At 32.3% G+C, this 26,913-nt stretch overlaps 1 protein-coding gene across 6 annotated transcripts in view; it reads left to right on the top strand.

Annotated features, from left to right (window-relative positions):
* Window positions 1-26,913, top strand: part of LOC118197866 (uncharacterized) — a 94,222-nt gene that overhangs the window by 52,977 nt on the left and 14,332 nt on the right. For 5 of the 6 annotated variants that reach the window (XM_085806942.1, XM_085806940.1, XM_085806938.1 and 2 more), the window contains exons 3-5: window positions 2,278-2,873; window positions 13,498-13,566; window positions 18,334-18,477. In XM_085806942.1, coding sequence (XP_085663068.1) covers window positions 2,278-2,873; window positions 13,498-13,566; window positions 18,334-18,477 — 809 coding nt within the window. The remainder of the gene's footprint in view (window positions 1-2,277; window positions 2,874-13,497; window positions 13,567-18,333; window positions 18,478-26,913) is intronic. The other variant, XM_085806941.1, reaches the window with a different exon arrangement.

Consider the following 26,913-nt stretch of genomic DNA (forward strand, 5'->3'; position numbering starts at 1 on the left):
TTCTGGGGAGGAATTCGGCATGTTGAAATTCGATGTCCTAAGGCAACCCACATGTGCTCAAGTTGATCAAGCCACAACTTGATCTTGCAGCTAATGCTTATTCCTCAGATCTGTAGGTGTTTGTTCTATTCAATGTTTTATCTAATCTTGGTTATATTTCTATGTTAAAACAGTTAACAAGCAAATGCTTGTAGGGTAGTTCTATTTGAAATATACTAATTTATCACCGAGCACTTGGTCTTGTACTCTTGGCATATGAAACATTGAAAAACTACTACTTTTAGTATCTCTAATAGATTGGGTGTCACATCATTTTGAAAAGCTTGGATTTCTGAGAACATTAGCGTCTTAAAGCCACTTTGACGGAGATATAATAAAGAGATAGAAAGGTGGAAAATGTAAGAAAATAAGGTGGTTGTGGCATCACAGAAATTTGTTTCTGATAAAAGAAACCTGACCTTCTTTGCTTTAAATTTTACATTATGTCAAATAATCAGAACATACCTTCTGTTTGCATTAAACATGAAATACACTGTCTCTGATGTTGTTGTTCATACAGTTCTACAGAGACTATCTTTCTGCTATTTTCTCTCTATGTATTTTTCTGCTATATTTTCTCAAAAAGCCAATTCATCTATTGCAAATTTATGTTATACGACAGTACAAAGTCTGAAATCCAGACTCTTCGGGACTTCAGTCATTCTGTATTTGGGATTTTCCCGGATATTAGATCATCACTTTAAATCTAGTAAGATGGCATACAGAAATTATTAAATTAAAAATATGAAATCGTGATTTATGAAATAATGAAGTATTATTTCTGGGTTTATGTAAATAACAAATTAATTATTCTTAATACAAATAGCCCTAAATGTAATCTTTGGGTCTAAGAGTATCATCAACAGAATCCATTTTTAGCATATGGAAAGAAATTTTTGTTAAATTTTTCCTCGTCAACATTTTTTAGTGCATTTTACTTAAATCTGTAATCATCGCCAAGTGTAATGTCAACATAAAAGCTTACCACACTCCTTTATTACTCAATTACTAACATAAAATAATTGTTTAGGCATCGCTACATAAGTTATTACTCAATTTGTCATGTTTTGATTAACATGCGGTGATAAAAGGAAGGTATAATAAATAATGATTCCCCAGTTTGGCATCAGATCAAGGATGTATCTATGTGGAATGTTTCAGTTTGAGATGCATGCCAAGCAGATACGCAGCAACGGAGCCAAATTACTGATCGTGCAAATTTATGCTAAAATGATTGTTTCTTCAATAACAAGGTATTTTATTTAGTGTCGAAGTGAAATTAAGAATTGGAACTCTCCAGATGTTTTATTAAGGTGCATGATTGAACTTAGTTTGTCAGAATGATTCCTACATAATAGTACACTAAAGAGTCTTTTGTTAACAAATGAGATCGCCCTATTATGCACATACAAGGTGATTTTGTTTCTATAAGTAATCCTTCATTACTTTTGCAATTGTCTGAGAAATGTGTGTAATCAGTTATTCAATGAAACTTTGCGTTACAACACAAACAGTTTACAAATATTATAAGTAACAGCTGTAGTTTCAACATCTCAAAACAACACTCAAAAATATAAATGTCTTAAGATAATACTCATTAATTATAAAATACCCATGATCTTTTTTATCCTTTTCTTATAAAAAGAATGAGTTCAAAACAAAAATGTAAATAACCTCCACTGTTGCCATATGTAATTTTCTAAATTAGTCAAACAAAAATAATATTAGAGGTTCAACTTAACACCAGAGTTAATTAATTCCATTGCTTACGTAATGGCACACAGTTTAAAGTTGATAAATTCTTATCTACTGAGGAATTAAATTTGAAAAACGTGAAATTTTTTACAGATGATTATAAGTGATTCAGATTTTTAAACAGTTTTAAGTTTTTTTATGTGTCAGTAAGTTCAGCAAGCAACAGACCAAAAAGTGATTTCAGCAGCGCTTTTGTGCATTATAAAGCTGCTAAATTTTCTACAACCACGAGTTGATTCAGTTTTACAGGTATGTGTTGTCAGAAAATTGTAGTTCTACAAACAAAATATACTCTCTGTTGTGACGTCTAAAATAAATGCCATTTAAGCCAAAGTAATGCTGCTGGAGAAAAAGACCATTTAATTTTTAAAAACAGTTTTTTATTTGAAACATTATATGTATATTATGTTCTGCATCTTTTTATTTACAAATACTAAATTTTGAGTTATTGAAATGCTGCTGATATTTTTCCCCCTTTAACAGGATTGGAATATTAACATTATCAGTAGATTCGTCAATTTCTGAGTTAACAAGTAAGAAGGTGAATTTTGCAAAAGATATGATATTGGACATAATTGAGGGTTTAAATGATACTGATTTAAGTGCAGATACATCTGAATACAACTCCAGGGTAGAGGAAAACTTAAGTTCCAACAATGGAAGAAGTGCATCAGATATCAGAACTGGTATTGCTACAGAAAAGGATACTGATACAATTGCAAACACATCTGAATCTCGTTCTACAAGCAATGGAAGCTTAACGTCTGAGAATGTGGAAGCTGAATCAGATCTTAAAATTAGTGTTAAAAATAAGAACATTGATTCAACCACAAAGACATCTGAATCTAGTTCTAGGAGCAATGGATGCCAAATTCCTGAAAACAGGAGCACCATATCAAATCTTAAAATAAGTGGAAAATTCAAGAATACTGATATAACTGCAAATGCATCTAAATCCAATTCCAGGCGTAACAAAAATCTGATTACTAAAAATCATAAAAGAAAATCATCTGTCAGAAGTGTCAAATATGAGAATACTGATTCTAATAGCCAAAATTCTAATAGTTCTAAGACAACAGGTATGTGGTATGCTTTGAGATTCTCATTATTATTGTTATATAATAGTTACTGTATATTTATTCTTATATTTTTCTCCTCATGTATTTTTAAACATATATCTTAGAAACTTTTGGTTTATAGTAGTAACATACAAGATATAGACAGATAGCAAAATACGTGTAATCAAAAAGAATATTATTGAAAGTAATAACTGTAACTATTTTGAAATATGGAATTCAGGAATATGAGTATTCATATGTTTTTCATGCTGCCACGTTCATCCTTTAACCCATCCTTGCAGGAAATAGCATACTCCCTCCCACAATATTATTTAAAAAATAAAGTGAAATAAAATTTTTAAAAAAATTTAATTAAATTACTAAAAGATGGAAAATATATTTTAGCACATTCTAGCATTAAAATTATTTATTTAGTAGACTGCTAGCAAAAAATAAATAACTGAAACAAAATGAGCAGACAAAAACAGAGTAAAATCTATTTGTATTATCCTTTTATTAAATATCTAACTTATAGCTTTCATGACTCATTCTATTAGCAACAAATCAAACATAAAAATCTTCAGCCCCCTTTTAAATTTTCTAGTGCTTTATTTGAAAGATAAATACAAAAATTATTGTTTCAAAATTGTAAGCCAGTTCTTAAAACCAATCTTTTCTAATTTCTATTGCATATTTCTTCAAGAACTGATGTTGCGGGTTCAAAGTGTAGTTACAGGACATGGTAAAATAACTAGTAACTTTATTTAGTAATTAAATTTTAATGCTCTGACAACAGATATTTTTTTTTTTTTTCTTTTCATGTAAGGGCTTTATAATGGTCATAGCTAACCGTATTGGTAAGAAAATTGTTTCCTTTCTGATTATCAACACCTCCATGAAAAGTATTCATGTCCAAGTAATGGCTAACTAAAATATATTTCTCAAGCAACTCAGGCTGTGCACATCAGGTACAGCAGAGGAGCCCTATTTAACCTTCAAAGTCCACAGTCATCAATCAGTGTTTGTTTTTGTAGCACCGCATGCATTTTTTTTTTTTTTTTTTTTCTTCGTAGGGAATCGTAATGGGACGAGTTTGGAGTTTGCCAGCTGATAAAGAAAAATGCATTTCATTTCTTTAGAAATACGATATTTTGCCTAACAGAAAATGTTAAACTTAAGGAAATGCAAAAATGCACATTCCTTGGAGTTGTACTTTGTAAACGGTCAAATTTTATGGATTAAAATTAGGGCACTGATGCAAAATTTGTGTAATTTTTTAATTTTTTAAAAAATTGAAACAGATTACTGTATACACAGGAAAAAACAGCGTGCTCAGTGCCTGATTTTTTTTAAACAAGTTGCTGTTTAAAAATGGGGGGGATGACAGTGTGCACAGTGCTAAGTTATTTATATTGCCAAGTTTCTGCAATTCTGTGATGTTTCACTCATCTTAAGTAAGCCATGTAATATGATGCATTTGTAAATTGTCTTTCTAGGACAAATTAATGTTGCATGATTTCACAGATTTTGATGAAACATTGTCCATAATTTTGATTTTTGATATGTTGTTTCAAGATTTTGTTCTTCATTTTCCACTCTTTGCTCTGCATGTATTCATTCACATCCATAAATCCCAAATCCCCCTGTCAGAATAATTACAGCTTGACTAGTCAGCAGAGCACTTTTTCCTATTCAGTTTTTGTTCAGTGGTCAAATATTTTTGGATGATCTTTGCATGTAATATTCTCATTCCCAGTTTCTTGTCTAAAATCATAAGTTATTTTTCCTAAATTTAATTCTTTGGGAAATATCTTAGCTTTTTTTAATTCTTCTGCAAACAAAAAGACATATGAATGATATTTTTGTTGATGTCGTGCAACTGAAGACTTGCTTTTGCATTATCAGTCATGTTCTCTTGCTCCTTTTAAAAATAATATATTAATTGCTGTGTGTTAGATTCTCCCTACATATGCGCCCACCAGCGGCCGAGCAGTGAAGACGCTGAACACTGGTAGTTCGGTCCGAGGTTCGAATCCCGCGAACAGGCTGGCTGCATGGGTGTTTTCGTGGTTTTCCCCATGTGTAACGTGTATACGAGCCAGTTTCCCTTAGAAAGTCCTCCAGGAAGGCATCCCTCCCCTTAGGCAGATAGCCCTAGTGTGCTTTGCCGTAAATAAATACACCACACCACCACTCCCTACATATGCTTCTGATTTTTGGTCCCATTTTACCAAATTTTGAAGGAAAAAAATTTTAAATCCCTTATTAACACATTGTTGTCTATTTTTGCAATCACCAATAAAATAATTTTGGAAAAAAAAATCACTCTCGTATTATATGCATGTCATAGTTGCCAAATCCCCTGGCTTTGAGAAACATTTTCCTTAGTAATGGCTTTGAAAATCGTGCGATTTGGTGACCTGCCGAAAGATGTGATGAAATACTGGGAGTCTCCCAGTTTCTCAGCAATAGATAAAAAATTTATTGAATTAACAAAACATAAATTAGGGAAATTCTATTTTTCCACCTTTAATGACTTTCAAAATAATTTTTCTTATCCAATTTTATTTCATGTGAATCATATATTTTATTAAATTTTATTTGATCTGAATTGTCTTAATTTACTCTAGAAATTCATAAGATTTTTATATAAAGATTCAAGCAATGTTTAATCAGTTAATAATTGTATTGAATTTTATTTTACTTTAATATATTAAGGTTCGGTGGCGCAGTAAGTAGCACATTGCTCAGCAGCACCACAGGTCCAGGGTTCGATTCCCGGGCTGGGAAAGGTTGACTCACGCTTTCATCTCTTGAGTAGGTCGATAAAATGAGTACCAAGTTTGCTTGTCGACTAAAGACCGGGGGGGGGGGTGTCTTGCGATAAGCTTACCACTTGTCCAGGGCATGTGCTCATACACTTTTGAGCCAATTGTCAGTAAAGCAAATATTGGAGCACTGCAGGTCATGGTCTACTCGGCTGGAGTTTAGCTTATATGATATAGCTATCCATACAAATACTGTGTACATTGGTTTTCATTATATTTAAAAGCTTTCCATACTTTTAAACATACTGTGTACATTTTATTTTCATTATATTTAAAAGCTTTCCTTCACTACTTGGGATTCACTAAGTATAAAAGTGTAAAAAAATTTGAAAAGAATATTAGCCAAAAAACATAAAATTTAGAATATATAATTGCTAATGTATTATACATCATAATTATATTAAAAGTAGTTTATAACCTAAAGTCAGTCTGGAGTTCCTTTGAAATGGTGTTGCCACAAAGCAGGTAAACCTCCTAGTTATTCCCAGGTTGGCATCTATTGCATCTTGTGAAAATATTATTTTTACTGTAGACAAAGCTTATTCCAGTTCTACCTCTCACCTTCTGACATGTTACGAATATTATCAGGGAGAGAGATATATCTGCTCTTGAACATTCTGTACAGACTACATCACAATCAAGATCTTTACAGGTAAAAAAGAAATGCTTTAAAAGAATAGTTGTTTGAAGCAATGCTTGCTATATTTACATTACATTTAATGTTTTTCTATGTATTTTAAACTGAAAAGGAAATTATCTGTATCCCTCTGAAGATACATTTAACAATAATTTTTCTGATCAGGATTTTCCAGCTGAAGGTATTAAAACTGGAAGATAAGATTTATGTTAAAATTTAAGAGGTGTATTGAAGAAAAACCAGTACATGTGTCTGTTGTTGAATATATATGTTGCCAAAAATATATATAGTTTGACTGATGTAAAAATCCAAATATTGATAAGACCAATTTAAAATATTTTAAATTGTATTATAATTATATCTATGAAGTAAGTTTTACTTTGTAACCATTGATCCTTAAGTTTTATATATTGCTTTGTAGTTACTACATTTATTGTCTTTACATATGCTGTCTTACACCGTGTCGGGAAATTTCTTTTGCATCTCTTGAAAATAGACTTAAATTTAAAAATTATTTTACTTTGCATTTTTTACATTTTGGCATAGGAGTATTGTTCAAAAATGCAAGAGAGACGATATGCTGTCAGAATGAATCGTTGGCAATTTTATGGGAAGGGACTAATTCCCCTTCAAAAGTCAGAATCTTTTTATGGAATCAGCAACAATTTTTCGTTAAATTTAATGCACATGAGAATTTTGGTTTTCCATAGGCACACTATCTTTAATAAGTTTTGCACTTTTCAAAATATCCCTTTTAAATTTTATCCCAAAATGTCCCATTAGATTTTCAATTAAAAATTAATATTTTCTTATCATTTTCTAGAAGATAAACAGATTGTATTTAATTATTAATATACAAACAATCATAAAACATCCAAAATTAATGTATATATTTGGGGTCTGATTAATGGCTAGACACCCAATTTAGGAAAATAAATTCTTTAATTAATCAAAATACGTACATGGCAATAAATAACAGGAATCTCAGCGATGAGTAAAACGCGTACATGGAACTTGTAAAAACAGAAGGCGAAAGTTCTCTTTTGCAGTCGTGCAAAGATGATATTCTTATCGCACATGCGCGAAGAGGAGAATTCGAAGTGCCGAAGAAATATGGGGGGGAGGTAGCCCCACACCATCTCCCTTCCTGAAAAAAGAAAATCCGCTAAAAATCTGAAAAAGAGAGGGGGAAAATTTGGGGAAGTGGCCACGATGTCCTGAACGAGTTTGATAATTTGCTTTCGCAGGAGCACTTTTTTCAGGTGGCTGTTCGTTTACTGGATGGGTTGGTTGCTGTGATGAGGCCTTATCAACATCAGTTGAACTAGGAGGTTCAGATACATCATCTGGGACTAAATAAGCAGGTTTTACTCTGTCGATAGACACAGTGATATGATGTCCTTGTTTAGATATGGTAAAAGTTTTATCACCCCGTCGAAGTACTTTGTACGGACCCATGTAAGTTGTATGCAAGGAGGGTTTTACCATGTCTACACATAGAAAAACATGAGAACAATTATTTAAGTGTTTATACACAAAGATCTGTTTTTTAGAGTGATTGGTAGTAGCAGTCGGGCAAAGATGTTCTAGATTATCATTCAATTTTTTTAGGAAGTCACTCCTCGGAATGTTGCTGTCAGGAGGCATAAATAATTCTCCCAAAAGACGCAAAGTTTGGCCATACACCAGTTTGGCTGGAGAGCAGTTAAGTTCCCCTTTGAAAGCAGTCCGAAGTCCCTTTTAGTGATACCGTTGGCTTGTGGGTGATACACGGTGGTGTGAGAAAGGCAAATATCAAGGTTCTTGGCTAGTTCTCGAAAGAGTTCACTGCAAAATTGACTACCACGATGAGTGGTGATCTGAGCAGCACACCGAATCTTGAGATCCAGCCAGCATAAAGAGCAGTGGCGACAATCTCTGCCTGTGTATCTTTCAAGGGATACGCTTCAGGCCAGCGAGTATACCTGTTGATGCATGTCAGACAGTAAGACATTCCTTGAGATGAAGGAAGAGGTCCAATCAAATCTATATTGATGTGAGAAAAATATTCATCTGGAACTATAAAAGTAGTTAAAGGAGAGTGTACATGACGACACACTTTAGCCTTTTGACATTGTAGGCAAGTTTTAGCGAAGTTCGTGACATCCTTTTTCATTCCGTACCAGACAAATCGGTCACTAATTTACTTCAGCGTTGCTTTAGGTCCAGGATGGGAAAGATTATGCAGAGCTGAAAAGACAAGTTTTCTATGACTGTTTGGAACAAAAATGTAGATTTTACCATGTGAAACGTCACAATATAGTTCAATAGAACTCTCAGGCATTTTTAACTTCTTTAATTGCAGAACTGAATTTTCTTTGTCTAAAAAGGATTGGAGCACAGTGTCACTCTGTTGTGCTTTCGACGTAGATTCATAGTTAATAGGAATGACATTAGCAACCATTTCGATGGGAGAAAGAGCATCGGCTGGTCCATTTTCTGCACCACTCACATGTTGAATATCAGTGGTGAACTGGCCGATGAAATTAAGTTGATTAATTTGTCGAGGTGAGAGTTTGTCATGCTTTTGTGAGTGGCTTATGATCTGTAAATACTTGAAAGTTCATACCTTCAAGCAGATATCTGAAGTATTTGATAGCGGCAAATATTGCCAACAGCTCTCGGTCGTACGTACTGTACTTTTGTTTCGTATCGTTTAATTTTCTGGAAAAAAATGCCATTGGTTCCCATGTTTGAGCATTGAGTTGTTGGATGCAAGTGCCTAAGGCTTTGTCTGATGCATCGCACATGAGAGCAATTTTCTTTTTTGGGTCTGGGTGGACTAAGTTTGTAGCCTGTGTCAGAAGCTGTTTACATGACTCAAAGGCTGTTTCAATGTCTATTGACCAATTTAAAGGTGTTTTGTCATTTTTCTTACAACGTCCAAGCATACCATTTAAAGGAAGTTGAATTTCAGCAGCATGATTTAAAAATCTCCTATAGAAATTAAGAGTTCCCAAAAAACGTCCAAGTTCATTAAGAGTTTTGGGTGTAGGAAAATCTTGGATAACTTTAATTTTTTCTGGTAAAGGAATGATTCCATTTTTGTCGATAATGTGACCTAAAACTTTTACGCGTTCTGCAGCAAATGTGCATTTAGGAAGGTTGACAGTCAAAATATGACTTTTTAATCTCTTAAAAACTTCTTTGATATGAAGTATATGTTCATCGAGGGATGATAAAGCAGTCAAAATATCATCTATATAGACGAAACAGAAATTTAAATCTGACAGAATTTGATCGAGTAATTTACATAATGCTGTGGAAAGCATGCCAAATGTCATATAGTTGAACTCAAATAATCCGAAACTATTGCCGTTTTTGGTATGTCCTCTTTATTCATTGGTACCTGGTGATATGCCTTCTTGAGGTCTAATGTTGAAAAAAAAGTTTTATTGCTCAAATTAGATGTAAAATCATGTAGATGTCAAATTGGATAATTATCTGGAACAGTGATTGAATTTAATTTACGGTAGTCCCCGCAAGGCCGCCAAGACCCATCTGGTTTTTTTACCATGTGGACCAGATGGTAAAAAAAACTGGACTACTCCAGGAGCTTTTAGAAGGGCTACAAATATCTTTTTGCACTAAATAAGTGAATTCTGCTCTTGCGGTAGCCAATTTGTCAGACCTAGCCTTAGCTTCTACTGAAGAACCTTTAGTTTCAATTACGTGCGTAATTTCAAGAGTATTGTTATCCAAAGGCTGTTTTAAAACATCTTGAAACAGAGAATCATATTTTTTAAGTAAATCTTAAACACATGTAATGTTTGTAAAACTGTAATTTTGGGTACAGTATCCCATGATATCTTGCCATCTAACTCAACATTAGTCATGTTGTCAATTTTTTGGATTTCAAATTAACAATAATACCATAATTACTTAAAAAGTCTGTGCCCGAAATTGGTTGCAAAACATTAACAATAGTAAAAGTCCATGGAGACATTCAGCGTAAATCTATGTCTAAATTGAATAAGTGTTTTCCATATACATCAATTTTGGTACCATTTACTGCAATTAAATTGAGCAATAATGTTGATTTACATCGGTCTTGTGAACTAGTAGGCAAAACAGACAATTCAGTGCCTGTGTCAACCAAAAAATGTGTTCTTAAAGATTTTTCATATACAAGGAGGCAACAATTATTTTGGCGTATGGCGTTCGTTGCCACACACGCTTGGCCGTCTAGTTTTCCGATTTAAAAGTGCAAGATTTGTTGCATTTAACGGCCTTTTTCGCCAAACTTGGTGTGATACCAACACATGGATGTGTTTTCGGTTTGTTTATTCAGGGGCAAAGATCTAGATCTAGAACTAGAACGACCACGAGAGTTAGATTGAACACAAGAATACAATGTAAAAAGTTTATCTACTTTTTTATTTAAATCAGATATTTGTTTCTGTAAATTATCTAAAGCATCACTTGTATCAGTAGAATTAGTTACTTTTGATTTCACGTCCATTGCATGAAGCTGAGTTGGACTTGTGATGTCATAGATTTTGTCAGCCATAGTTGTTAATTTTTTAAGTTCGATATCAGAAGAGGCCAATATGGCTTGCATCTGGGCTGGAAGGCATTGAAGCCACAATGAGTTTAGTAATTCAGTTCTGATGAGAGGTCCCGCTAGTTCTTGCATTTGTCGGAGTAAAACAGATGGACGTTTGTCGCCTAAATGAATGTCTCTCAAAAGTTTTTTAAATTTTTGTTCTTCAGAATCAGAAAATACTTCAATTAATCTTTTTTAAGAGTGTCATAAGCATCAATAACTGGAGGAGGATCAATTATATCACTTACCTGACTTAAAATGTCAGTCTCGATGTGGCCTACGACTATATGGTATTCTGTGATATCGGTACTTATCCCACTGTTAAAGAATTGGCTTTCAATCTGGCAAAACCAAATACTTGGATTATCTTTCCAAAACGGCGGTACTTTAACTGAGATTCTGTTATTTCAGGTGCTTGTGTTGAAACAATAGTATCGTCGTTAAGAGAAATATTCGAACAATTAAAAACGTGTTCTTCTTAATGCCGTAGTCACCAATTTGAGGCTGATTAATGGCTAGACACCCAATTTAGAAAAATAAATTCTTGAATTAATCAAAATATGTACATGGCAATAAATAACAGGAATCTCAGCGATGAGTAAACGCATACATGAAACCAGAAAGTGAAATTTCTCTTTTGCAGTCGCGCAAAGATGATATTCTTATCGTGCATGTGCAAAGAGGAGAAATCAAAGCGCCGAAGAAATATGGGGGGGATGGTAGCCCCCACATGTATATAAGATGACTTGGAGAAAGCTGCAACAGATTGGAGATTGTCAAAATATAATAAAAACGAATTTATAAATATTAATGTATGAACACCGAGACATAAGAAATGCAGAAATACTGAAGGTGAAGCATGTATATGGAGTATTGAAAAGGAAGAATTCTGATTGTGTAGAATGCTAAAATATTGAATTTGTAATGACTAAGAAACTTGGCAGTCGAAATGGAGATTAAATTCCATTTTTATTTAAATTTACAATGATACTGTTGCAGTAGAAAGAGAGCACAGTGAAATAGCATCCAAGCAGCACAGACGGTGAAGCTAAAGTATGCAATTATCCAATGCGGCACATCACTAAAAATAGGTTTTGGTTTAGTTTAAAAAGGTTTCAGTTCTTGAAATGTTTAGTTTAGGTTCCGATTTACCAACGTCATCAACGTTATGCAAGCCATGTGACGTATATTAATCTAGAAATGGTGTAGTCTAGAAAAGTTATTACTTCTTTTAGAATACAGAGGGGAAATACCAAAATTAAAAATGAGTAATTTAAAGCCTTTTAATTATGAAGCTGATTTACATATTTTTTTTATCTTGCATGTTTATATAATAAAGTGCAACAAAAAATTTCAGCAGCATGACTAAATGAGCAGACAGTTATAATTTTTTTAGGAATTAACTAAATATTTATAAGTAATTATTTGAATTTTTGGTCCTAGTTTTGTTATTTTCTGTTTCATAAGATGGAACTTTGATTCCAATAGAATTTTCAATATTTTTCTTTTATTGTAAAAACATTTTGTAAATGTGTATTTCCAGATATTTTTGTATTTGATTATTTGTATGTTTAGTTTAGGTTCCGATTTACCAACGTCATCAACGTTATGCAAGGCCATGTGACGTATATTAATCTAGAAATGGTGTAGTCTAGAAAAGTTATTACTTCTTTTAGAATACAGAGGGGAAATACCAAAATTAAAAATGAGTAATTTAAAGCCTTTTAATTATGAAGCTGATTTACATATTTTTTTTATCTTGCATGTTTATATAATAAAGTGCAACAAAAAATTTCAGCAGCATGACTAAATGAGCAGACAGTTTTAATTTTTTTAGGAATTAACTAAATATTTATAAGTAATTATTTGAATTTTTGGTCCTAGTTTTGTTATTTTCTGTTTCATAAGATGGAACTTTGATTCCAATAGAATTTTCAATATTTTTCTTTTATTGTAAAAACATTTTGTAAATGTGTATTTTCAGATATTTTTGTGTTTGATTATTTGCATATTCTTTCATGATATGTTCAAGTGTTTAATCTAGTGTTATTACAGTATTTTTTTCTTAGGAGTGGGATTGTTTTGGGGTATTTTTCCTTATCTACTTGAAAATAAAATTGACATGAATTAACTTAATTGAGTTAAAATATTAATTTAGATTGTATTAAATCAAATTTTCAAGTAAATAGGAAAGACAAAACATGATTCAGGTATCTTTAATTGTTGGTGGTTAAATCGAAAGGCTAATACCTTGTAAAAAGTCAGCCCTTTTTTCATGGAATCAACAATAATTAATATTATTTAAAAGTTTTTTTTTCTAAAATGAATCCTTTAACTGCCAATAACTTCCATAGTTACAATAGTTTTCTAATTACAAGGGATTTTTACTCTGATAATCTCTCTAGTTAATAATTATATATATATTTATATACATTTATAGTGATTTTTTTTACATGGGGTTTGAAACTAAAGCAAAATTATAATGACAATTACAAAAATATGTTAAATTTTGAAAGTTTTAGTATTTTTATTATATATTATTCATTCATTGCTTTCTCACCACATTATTATTAACATCTGTTATTATTTATTTAGGTCTTTGTGAAAAATGTGAAACTTTAAGTGAGAAATTCGTGGAGATGAATACGAATTTTCCAAATAGAGGTAATTTAATTGTAAAGCTGTGTGAAAATAAAGAAAAAGTTGAGCAGGATTTATATGGTCCTTAAGCTTTTTGGGATCGATTTTTTAGTCTTTAAAAGTCCTTAATTTTAACCCAAATCTGCAGAAGGTTCTTAATTTTAATCACCTGAAATATGTCTGTTTTTACAACTGCCATTTTGAGTGTGAATTAGCATTTTGGAGGAATATTTTTTATGATCCACTGGCAAATATGGTTATTTTTTGAATGGGTTATAATTTCTTCATATTTCTAATATGAATGGTGGGATACTCGAGTTTCTGAGCAAGAAGTACAACATAAGCATTTCGAAATTATTTAACAACTTTTCGCTTTTGGGGATGTGAATTCTTTTACTAAATGGTTCTAAGTTTGGTAACTTATCAACATTTTGGCAATTTTAAAACATTTTTAATTTTTGCTGTCATATTATAGTTTCATTTTGGCCACTTGTTATACAGTATTTTGAATCTGAAAAATAAGCAAAGTTTGCTATACAGCACAATTTACAAAATAGTTTTTAGCAAAACTAAAATAGCTATGTAATTAATTAAAAGTATCTTCTTTTTAATTTTTCCATGGTAAGAGTTTTTCCCGTTAATTGTCTCAGAATATGCATGCGTTCTCTATAAAATTAATTTTACACTTTTTCCTCTGATTTTTTCCCCCTGCCTTTTTGCTGTTACAGAATTGGTAGGGGTAATTTTTCTTTTAGGATTTTAGACATTGCAGCTTAAAAAGTTTAGAATGATTTGAAGGCAAGATTTATAGACTCGTGATGTGATCCAGAAAAATGTGACAAAATGAAAAATGTCTCCATGGTAATATAACACATAATTTCTTAATTTTTGGAGAACATCTGGAAGAACAATGAAAATGTAACATTTGAATGTTTTACTTCTGATACTAGAATCTTTTTTCTAACATGTCTCTCTTCCCTTCATTTCCTCTACTTTTCGCTAGACAAAAGCCAAAAATGCATTTAATCTTATATGGACAGACATTATAGAAAAGAATTTTTTTTATTAATAAAGAAATTTAAAACTGACAATTTAAAAGATTCATCTAATATGCCTTAATGCATCATAAACAGGGCTGGCACTAGGCATTTTCCCACCTGATGAAATCTCTGTGGATCCTAAATTCTGCTTCCAATGCCTATTCTAAATTCTAAAAATTATGCTACATTAGCTCTGTAACCAGACCTTATCATATATATTTCATATTTTTTCTGAATGTTCATATTACTAAAGAAATAAAATTAGTAGCTTTTTGTACACATTTAGTTTTTTTTTTTTTTTTTTAGAATAACAAATCTTTAATTAAATCCAAAAATTCTGTAAAAGGAAAAGGAAACACGGAGGAAAGAAACTGAATATATAAAGAGAAATAAAATCATTCTTCAAAGATATGTACAGTCATTATTAAATAAAATTGCCCAGTCATTTATAATTTCACCTTTTACTATACTTTCCCATTTCTGTTTTGTCATCAGAATGCAAATCACTTATACAATTTTTAAACTGAGGTTTTGGAGTGTGAGACAAGAGTGTTTCTGACCTCCACTTGCTCTGTGCATTAGTTCCTGCCAGCTCTGATAATTTGTAATTATTCGTCTTTGCATTACCACTGCCAACATTTGAATTTGTCATAACGATAGAATTACTGAGTCAGCGTAAATTAAATTTTGGCCACTAGTCCATATTTGTAGTTTGAGTTTAACTCATCGTGTTTAATTGCATCACCATGAGCTGTAATTGATTTTGTTAGCATAAGAACATGCCTTTATATTCAAAGTTCTTTTTAAATAAGAGCTTATATAAACCTTTGTCTGACTTTGTAGTTACTTTCAGATATAGCGGGCCCCACCAGCGGCCGAGCAGTGAAGACGCTGAACACTGGTAGTTCGGTCCGAGGTTCGAATCCCGCGAACAGGCTGGCTGCATGGGCATTTTCGTGGTTTTCCCCATGTGTAACGTGTATACGAGCTAGTTTCCCTTAGAAAGTCCTCCACGAAGGCATCCCTCCCTTTAGGCAGATAGCCCTCATGTGCTTTGCCGTAATTTAATAATCCAATCCAATTCAGACATAGCGATAATTTGCTTCACATCTGTTGGGGGAGAGGGTTTGGACTTTTTAACTTTTACCAGATCAAGTAAACTCTCATAAATCCATTGAGGAGAGGTTGACAAATTATGAGATAAAACATGCAGAAACTAGTGAGAACACTGTTTTGCATATTGAGATAAATTTCTAATTGTTAGAAAAGGTGTTTAAAGAGAAGGAAATCAATATAAATTAGCCAAAATGTCTGGGAAGGCTTCAAATTAAAAAGACGCATAAGTATTTTGTAGAGTGTTGTTACTACAAAGCATAAATGTTTTGTAGCTTTTAATGTGCAATTATCCTAATATTATTTAAGAATCAGTGTTATAAATTACATGTATTTTAAACTGAAATTTTATTAGATTTTAATTTTAATAGACCTTTTTTTAACAAATACTGTTAAAAAATAAATAAAATTTAATTGTGGCCATATAAATCCATAATGACTAAAGTTATCCTTATTTAACTACATATACCTAACTGCTTATCCTTAAAAATTATCTCTGCATAGTTATTGCCTTTCATTAACCCTTACCGTGGTTGCAAGATAAAAATGTAAAAAAAGTCATGTAAAACTTATTCTTCGCATCTAGTGAGACTTAAAATAATGCAAAACATCTTATCACCTATGGTGCATTAGTGGTTTATTAGAACCTTAACCCCTTCACCCCGACTGTCACGTCTACGACTGTCACAGCCCGACTGTCACGTCCAGCAACAAACACACTCACTTCCCGGCCAACACGCAGGCGTGCCAGAGCGTTTTCCCGTTCAGCCCCGACTGTCACGTATTTGTGCCAGTGTCCTGGAATGTTTTAAAAACTATAATTTCTGCCAAGAGATGGCACTGTATGTCCATATGGTTTCAGATACATGTACATTAGACCTTCTACTCGAAATGAGAGAATCATGACTCACATACACGTGTTTTTGATTATATAAACAAACGGGAAAAATAAATGTTTCCGAATGGTGTGACTTATGACGTCTCTTTAAATTCGCACGTGGTAGTTGTTTATTGTAAGAAGAAAAGTTTTATTTTCGCTACAGTTTAGTTTTTAGAAAATAATTAGATCTTGTTAGATGTGAATTCTTTCTGTTTTTACCGTTGCAATGTCAAAGCGTCGAAAATGTTTAACAGAGCATGAAATAGCAGAAATGATGCAAAATATTTCAGATATTGATTCTAAATATATGACACCAAGATCAGCAGAATCATTAAATCCGCTCAGTTTAACTGAAAGATATTTTCCAAAACTTTGTTCAGAAGAGACTGATAAGAAAATAAGACGACGATGCTTCATTTATTCACATTCCCAGAAAAATCCTCCAAAACGGCAAATGAGTTATTATGAGTGCAAGGAATGTAACGTAGGACTGTGTGTAGATCCCTATTTTCAAATTTTTTCATACGAAAAGAGAATTTTAAGTAATATATTTAGTTTTCAGATGTATAATGTTAAAAGTTATAAAATGGTGAGTAATGAAAATAAAATGTGTAAAATATGCATGTAAACAAGAAATAAGGTAATTAAAGTATATATAAAAATATCTATAAAGCATAAGCCGTTTAAATACTCTATAGAGCATTATTAAACAATGCATAGATACTTTGGAAATTTCATGGATTTAGGCTTAATAGCAAAAAAGCCCCGGCCCTGGACAGACGCTCGCGTAAGACACTGCTGGCCTCCGCGATAAGCGCGTGTTTGCGCTACCCAGCACGAAGGGGTTAAAGTATATTAACTGAGTTACAAATCCTGGAACTCTACATGAAACTACGACACTAACTGCATCAGACAGAGCTCAGCTGACTTTCAAAACTTGTCAACTGTGCCTATCAGGCTTTTCGGGCTTGTTCTTATCAGCAGGTCTCTCTGTAGGCAAGCAGTAGCAGTGAGAACAGCTAGTCTTTTGTTATGAATCATGCTGATTATTATTTTACTTCTCATTTTAACCTATACTGCTTGACATAAGATCTTGCTATTTACTAAACCTCTAGACTGAGCAAGTGTGTGATATAATGAGATATTAAAAAAAAAAAAAAAAAAAAAAAAAAAAAAAAATCAACGTAAAGCTGTTAGAAAACCTAAATAAAATGTGTTATATCTTTCAAATGTTCAGTTATAAGTGTAAAATATTTTAAAATAGTTAATGCTACTGGATAAATTTCATAAAGTTTATTTTTTTCTCAAACTTATTAATAATTATGTTAATTTAGTATGTTTAATAATAATGCAGCCTACTTACAGATCTATTTTATTTTTAGGATGGCATTACAAAAGTGAAGTTCAGACATATATAATATTTTTGATCGAATTTATTCAGTGCCCATTTGATCATAGGTTCTTAAAAGTACTTAATTTATGTGTACGAACTCTGATTGAGGCACAAAATAATATTTTAACACAAATAAAAATAGAAAATAATGATTTAGGAAATGCCATGCATGTTGATGTAATAAATTTTGTGCAATTTGAAATTATTGGATATGAACTGTGTAATAATCCCTAAATATTTCTTTGTGATGAAAACACAGTCTGGTTTTCGCATTGAAGTATTCAGTGATAAAATATTTCTGAAATACGTTTTCACAAAATCCTTTTTAAAATTAACTAAATAACAGATGTTTAACTTTATTTCAGATGATGATAGTGAGTCTGATGTGTCTGTAGGATCTATAAGTTCAATCCATACAAGTGATTTGTCATCTTTTGATGATGTAATCAGTATTTCTTCTGAAGACGAGTCAGGTCAAAAGAAAAGAAAAAAGATATCTATAAATGAAGGTAAGTTGGAGGATTGGCTGTTATATATCTGCATAGTATGTGTATGTAAAAGGAAAAAGAAAATTATTTTCTTATTAAAAACTATATTTATAAAATGGCTTTTAATAAGAAAGTGAATAACAGGTAAGATAATTTAATAGATTTTTATTCCTGTTACTCTTTTTTTTTTAAAACTCCTCTTTATTAAATTATTTAAGCATAAATTAATAGATTGATCATTCCTGTTACTGATTTTAAAACTTTTTTTTAATTAAGCCTTCCCTTCTGCATTCTAAAATTAGCTCTGTAGTTTCAGATGTTATTTTGGTATTGACGTAGTATGCAATAAACTGCTTTTAACTAGTTATTTCTTAGATTGTGTTACTAAAACACTGATTAAATGCATAATAAATACAAATAAGTTAGAATGAATAAATGAAAATGGCTCCATTAAATTTAAATTCCTTTCTGTTTTACAAAACAAAAGCAGGAGTGGCCCTGAAAAGAGATTTTTATGAATTATTCAGCTGTATACATTGCAAATGTCTTTCAGCAGGGTCAAGAATCTAATCATCACTCTTATTAATGGATCTCCACCATGCTTCTGCGAGATAATGTTGAAACATTTGTGGTGTGGTACTTCACATGTTACGTAGTCTTTAGCTTCAAAATTTCCCAGTATGATTTAATTGTTTGAGTATTCATATCATATGCAGGATTGATACAGTTCTTTTGGTGATTTATAGTTCGATGATTATATCCTAAATCAACATGTTTCCTTATAAGGCCATTCGTCTCTCATGATAATAAAGGCAGATATTACTTATTACTGGATTATGAGTAGCAACATTGTGGCATCTCTTCACTGAGGTATTAGCTTCATAACATGAAAAATTCCAGTAGTTTCATATTCATATGTGTGATAAAATGGGGGAAAAAGAAATGATTATGATTACAAGCAGTTTTATTGACGCTGTCTAAACAGTAACTACCTAAAACCAGTAATTCGTATGCCACATCATTGTTTTTTAGTCGGTTATGTTATTTAAGTTTTTACTATCCTGTTCATAAAAAAATATGTAGCTCTTCATCATGCTTAACATGTTGACGGCGACATGGATATTCGTTGTTCTTTTCTTGTGACGGCACTTGAATGGCACTTGTGATGTCCATCCACTTTGTGACTTTCTGTAGTGAAGTAATATTTAAAAAAAAATTAAATTCATACGAAGGATCCGCGAGGAAGGTGAGAAAGCTATGCTATAAATGCTTATCAAGCCCAAAAGGTATTCAGAAAGGTTCTACGAATAGAGCAAAGAAAGTAACAACATATTGCGATAATTGTAAGAGCAAGCCAGCACTTTACTTAGCCTTCTTTAAAAAATTGCATAGAAAAAACTAATAATTATATTTAATTTATAAGTTACATTTTAAGTTATTTGTTTTATATTGAATGTTGGATTATAATGTTGAAATGTTAATGTATACTGATGAATTATTAAAATAAAATAAAATTTTGTACCACATATTTTTTTATATACAAGCGTGACCCGTGGAACAACTAGCATGACCCACCGGTGGGTCATGCCATCCCATGGAACAGACAAGTATGACCCACTGGTGCGTCAGGCCGACGTCAACGTGTTAATGGTTTTGTGTTTAATAACTAATGTAATAACAGTACTTATGAAGAAATATTGCCAAACATTTCTTTAAAGGTGAACAGGGATGCCTTGCCACTATGAGATGATAACTGTTATTGCAGAAAATGTAATTGTATCACATCATAAATATACTGAATTGTATTGCTAAAATGTATTTATGTATTTGGGTTACTTCAGAAAATAGACTGAATTGCATTATATCATTAATACATTGTGCCAGTAAAATATAATTATGTTGTGCTCGAAAATTTAATTGAATATAATTCAGGTTAAACAATAAATATTGTGTGTTTATGCATAAAGAAAATTAATTATTTAGTTACATCATCATACTATACAGATATCTTGGTTACATCACTAATTTATATGAATTTGGAAAATTTACAAATATAAATTAAATTTCTATTTGTAATAATAGTATATTGCATTAAAAAATTGCATTTATCATTTGATATTAGACAATTGGGAATATACTGGTAATTTTTGGTGAGGGTCTGACATGCTCACTCAATGCTGAAATAAAAATCAGACACTAATAATTAGGCAAAACAATTGATGTGTAATTGATTTATTTATTCATTTGCCTCTATAATTCTTTTATATAGATATTTCTAAGCTGATTAATCTCTTAAAATCATAACAAGTCTGCTTTTTTTTAATTATATATGAATGGAATATTTCTTTGTTTGAATGATTTAATTCACGATTTTGGTTTAAAGTTCTTTATACAAAAATTGATTTCTAATATATCTTATGACTATCGTTCAGAATTACTCTTTCTATCCAGTGTCTTTGGTAAGATGGAGATTAATTCATAAAACTAAATGCCTAGAAGGATCTAGTAGAAAAATGGACAAGAGATAAGCACAGAAATTTCAAGACAGAGAGAGAGAGGTGAATTTATGGGATCATGCAACTAAGGTGCAAGAGATTCTGTTTTTTAAGAAGCTTCCAAATCACTAATTATGAATTAAAAAAAAAAAGTTAAAGCATTTGTTTTAAGATAAGATGTCTGCAGAAGTTCTTTTGGTGAAGGGGGCCCTCTTCGTTTACATATCCATGCTTGGGCAAAGGATAAGATAAAACTTATTTGTTCGGAAATTTGCCATTAAAGAATGAAGAAGAGATGAGGGTCTAAATTTGAAATGCCTATAGCCCTGTTCACAAGAGCAGATTCGACCGGCGGAGAAAACCGGTTCTTCCAACGTGTCCCATTCACATGGCGAACAAGCATTAACTGCTTTTCTGAATTGGAGGTAGAATTTGCTAGAATGCTCCTACCTCTCGGGAGCAGGGCAAATGGGGAGATTTCCCGTACTACACTGTGCGATCGCGCGGTTCACTTAATTTTAGTTACTGCTCGCTGGACTGTCTGCAAAACAATCGCGTTGATAGATGTCTGGGGATGTAATAGCATCCTCCCCCCCCCCCAAAATTTAGATGTAACTGTACAAGGTACGGAAATTTATAAGCAAATACAAACAAGGTTATCTAATGCTGGGTATTTCAGAAATATCGTTCAAATTAAAACTAAAGTTAAGACAAGCGCATATCAGCTTCAATGCGACAAGGGATTCTGTACCTTTGGAATGATTTTTTTTTATTTAAGAATTTTCATCTACTTTTTATTAATATTATTAAATGGTTTTCTAAAACAAAATGATTTTAAGCTGAAAGAAAAATTTCTTTAGTAATTTTTTTATTTAAATTTTTGAAAAATTTAAACAATTAAAATGTCTTTCTTCTCCTACAATTTTCGATGTCCCTGTCCAAATTTTTTTACTGTATTTATTAGAGTGTTCTTAATAACTTCAAGTAACGATTTTGCAATTAAGGAACTAGTTTCTGAGAAAAAAAATAAAAATACAATTTTATGCAAAATCTTTGTAACAAACATGATCTCAGTCATTTTCATTTCAAACAATTTTTCTTTTCGGTATTTTGTAAAACTTATCCTTGTTTCTGTAACGTATGTAATTTTAAATAAGCAGTAAAAATAATAAATAACTTTCTTCATACCTGTATATGCTTTAGGATTTTTAAGTAAAATTATTTATCGAAAAAATACAAACTTTTCTCAGTGCGCATTTACAGTTTAAAGAATACAATCTGTCTAAATAGACATTAAATCATTTCAAGTTTCTTTAAAATTTTATTACTGAATTTCAGTACACACATACATGCACACACACACACACACACACACACACACATATATATATAAAACCTAATGCTACTTATTCATTAGGTAAATATAAACATAAATTACAAACTTTCATTTAACAAAACAATTTTAATACATGAATTGATTACAGATCATAAACCACTTGTTGCAATTTTCGGCTGAAAGAAAGGCATGCCAGTTTTAGCAGCAACAAGACTCTACATTACGCTTTGGCTTTACAGTCATTCCAATTCGATATTATTTACCGTAAAACAAACGATCATGATAATGCTGACTTTCTATCACAATTACCGACAAACTCGGAACTGTCTGTTCAGGATGATGTAACTATTTTTCAATTACAGCAGATTGAAACTCTTCCAATCACTGCCAGATATTTGGCTAAAGAAACTGAAATTGATGCATCACTCAGTCCTCTCCTACAAATAGTTCAAAGCAGCTGTGAATTAAAAGGAAGGGAAATGGAGTACAGTCTCCAAGATGGCTGTATAATGTATGATCAACGTGTTTGTTTTCCAAAACGGCACCATGAGAATGTTTTGAAAGAGTTGCAACACGGACACTTAGGGACTGTAAAGATGAAAGCAATTGCTAGATCTTACATATTTTGGAATGGTATAGATAAATATATCGAAAGTACTTCCAAAAACTGTTCTGAATACACAAAACATAAAAATAGATCCTCCTAAGGTAAAAGTTCATCATTGGGCGTACCCAAGTGCTCTAATGGAACGTATTCACATCAATTATGCAGGACCTATTTTTGAGCATATGTTTTTGATAATCGTTGATACTCACTCAAAACATCCAGAAGCCTATCCAATGAAATCAAGCTCGACTTTCGAAACAATAAAATATTTACAGGACTTTTTTGCACGATTTAGTTTACCAATATAGTACTCACTTCACATGAGTTTAAGATATTTCTACAGAGTAACAAAATCAAACACAAAACTACATTACCATTTAAACCATCTAGTAATGGGTAGGCTGAACGGTATGTTTTTACAGTAAACCAATCTTTCAGAACAATGCAAAATTATCCAGGAACTTTGAGACAGAAACTCAGTACATTTTTGATGCAATATAGGAAAGCTCCAAATTCAACTACTCTACAGAGCCCTGCAGTGCTAATGCTGAAGAGGGAAATTCGAACAGGAATAGATTTATTGAGATCAGATCTCAAAGGGAGGGTGGAAGACAGAATTTGAAAAGGAACCTACGAGTTTGGAGACCGAGGATTGAGAGTAGGAGATAGAGTGGCAGTAAGAAATTATTGCCAAGGTGATAGATGATTTATATTTGGAACCGTCAAATCCAAGGATGAGCAGCTTCATTACACCATAAATGTAGATGGTCAACTATGGCGACGACATATCGATCAGATGCGTGATGGACGAACCGTAATAGATGAAGGGTTCATACGTCCACCTGCAGCTCTCGTGATTTCCAAAGAGCCTAATAAGAGTGGGGTTGCAGAACTATCCAAAGATAATAGCCACCAGGCAGATGAGTCTGTGTCGTCCTATGAGCCCAAGGTAGTACCAGATGTTCCATCCACCAGACCTGTTGCTGATACAACCAGGTTATTTAAGAAACCTGCTGTGCCACAACCTTTGCATAGGTCCAGTAGAATTCAACATCCCCCAGTTAGACTGCAGTTATGATAAAGGGGGAGGGATGTGGTATATCATAATCGGACTTAAAGCTGGCACAGCGCCAAGCATCAAAACGCTTGCAGTAATAAGAAAATGACTGAAATGCGAGTAGCTGTAGATATAAGTGTGTATGCGAGTGATGATATATTTTGTACATATAATAAAGTAGCATGTAGAGTAAAAGAGTGTGTTTTGTGAAATAATTACCCACTACAGGATACACGGTAGTTAGTACATTTCAAAGTCCGAAATCCGGACTTGTCGGGACTTCGACGATTCTGGATTTGGGATTTTTCCAGATATTAGATCATCAGTTTAAATCTAGTATGATGGCATGTAGAAATTATAAAATTAAAATATGAAATCCTGATTTATGAAATAATAAAATATGTATGATCTAAAGGGTATCAAAATTTACAAAAAAAAAAAAAAAAAGAGCTTTATATTTGTTTACCTTATTAAATGTTTCTTTCAATGTAAGTTGTGCTTTGTTTTTTGTGTTAATACTTTCTCTTTAACTCTGTAGACAGACATAATCTCTTGTTTAGTTACATTGTTGAATTCCTGTAACTGTTGTTTCGAGAATTCTAACTTGTCAATCAAAATTTTCTCATTTTCAGTAACTTCTCTGTCACTTTCTTCACTACTGGTAGTGGTATTTTCTGGATCTAGAACCATACTACAAATTTTGCCATTCATTAATTGATTCATGATTGAGAAGTATTATCATCACCAGGGAAAACTTCTTTTATATCATCTTCAATTATTACCGCTTCTCCACATTTCTTTAAAAAAATCCATGAATTGGAAAATTTCACCTTTTTTTTTTTTGTGATATCCAAAAACCTTTAGCGGCTATCATCATCAAATTTAGCTATTCTTCATTATACTTATTTGGCTATCATCATGAACTTGGCGACTAAAGACAAGTTGTTCCTTTAAATTTTATCTTGCTTCTATCGTGCACTGAGATAATTAAGCCTGAATTGTATTAGTTTAGTTATTTATTATACTTATGTCTATTTCTTGCACATGCTTAAGGCTTATCATGGTTCTGAATAAATAAATTCCCACATATAACTTCAGCCTTATTGAGGGCCAGCACTAGATATTTTACTGCCTGATGCAGTCTCTGTGGGTCCTAAATTCTATGACTCCTTGCGGCCATACGAGCCCTGGCACTGGTTCTGGGTTTATGTGAATAACAAATCAGTTATTTTTTAACTCAAATAGCCCTAAATGTAATCTTTGGGTCTATGAGTATCATCAGCAAAATCTATTTTTAGCATATGGAAAGAAATTTTTGGTAAATTTTTCCTTGTCAATATTTTTAGCGCATTTAACTTAAATCTGTAATCATTGCCAAGTGTAATGCCAACATAAAAGGTTACCATACTCCTTTATTATTCAATAACATAAAAAATTTGTTTAGGCATTGCTACATGAGTCATTACTCAAGTGCATGTGGTGATGAAAGGAAAGTATAATAAATAATGATTCCCCCGTTTGGCATCAGATCAATGATGTTATCTATGTGGAATGTTTTGATTTGAGATGTGTGCCAAAAAGCAGATATGCAGCAAAGCAGCCAAATTGCTGATTATACAAATTTATGCTAAAATGATTTTTTCTTCAATAACAAGGCATTTTATTTAGTGTCAAAATAAATTAAGAATCGGGACTCTCCATGTTTTATTTTGCATGGAGGGGAGGGGATCAAATCTGGAGAAGAGTAGAAAAATGTTGGTGGTTATGAGGTCCCGATTTTGGATCATTCCGGATAATGGACGTCCGGATTTCGGAATTTGTACTGTATTAGTGAAGATGTGCAGGTTTGGGTGGATGCACACAGTTCTGTTCCTGTTGCATTATCTTAAGAGGATGATGAAATAATTGGATATATACTGAGAGACAAGAAAGATGAATAATGAGAAGGGAGGATGAAGATGAATATGATATGCAGACCAAGAAAGTTACATGGAAGGAAGCTGCCAATTAATTACAGACTTTCAAAAGATTTGCTGAGAAATATTCACTTATGGCAGTGCATGATGATATTTTAAACAGGCCCACATTTAAAGTTATATATCATCACAGTGAGAAATGTGTCATGGTAATTTATGTGACACTGTGTTTAATTTGTTGTAAGATGATGTTTAATTTTGATTTTCTGAAGTATAAATCTTGGGTATGTGTTTTAATTTTAAATAACCTGTAGGATTTTCAATATTTATTTTTAATTATGGCCGATAGATCCAAAAATATGACTAACAGAATGTGCATGCTGTTATTTCTACATGTGGTATCACAAAACATGAGTAGTTAAGTTATAGAAATATATATTCAATTATCCAGAAAAACTATCCATCCATTCAACTACCTGCTTGTTAAGAATGATTCCATTGTAATATGTTGCATAAAGAAAATTTTTTTTCATACAAATCGTGCAACTTTTATGAGTTGGTATCATCAGATAATTGTGCTCTCTATTAAAAATTGTATTACTATGAGAATTAAACATCTTTCAATTACTGCAGTATTCATTTTAGTAAATTAAGTATATTATTTTAATCTTGGTAGTAAGATAATGGATGCTTATTTAAAATTTTAGTACACTAGTTGTAATTAATAGAATTACCTTAATAAGTCTTCAAGTTACGAGGGCCATCCAGGAAGTAGATTACGTTTCCGTCTGTGTCCGCTAGGGGCGGGGCTAGCGCGGCCATCTTGGGGTCAGAGCGTTGCGCAGCTCAGTCTGCATCTAGCCGTGCTAGTGAGAGGTTCGTGCTGTGCTCCGTTCAGATACTGTGACGGTTTGAAATGTCTGCGTTAATTGAAAATCCCGCGAGCTGCGAGGTGCGCTCAGTAATAAGGTTTCTGACTGTAAAAAACTGTAAACCGATAGAAATCTATCGGCAGCTTCGTGAAGTGTATGGGGACAACATTATCA

This window comes from Stegodyphus dumicola, chromosome X1, assembly GCF_044657685.1.
Source record: "Stegodyphus dumicola isolate Sdum_Otavi_A_Nest chromosome X1, ASM4465768v1".
In the NCBI taxonomy this organism is placed as follows: Eukaryota; Metazoa; Arthropoda; class Arachnida; order Araneae; family Eresidae; genus Stegodyphus; species Stegodyphus dumicola.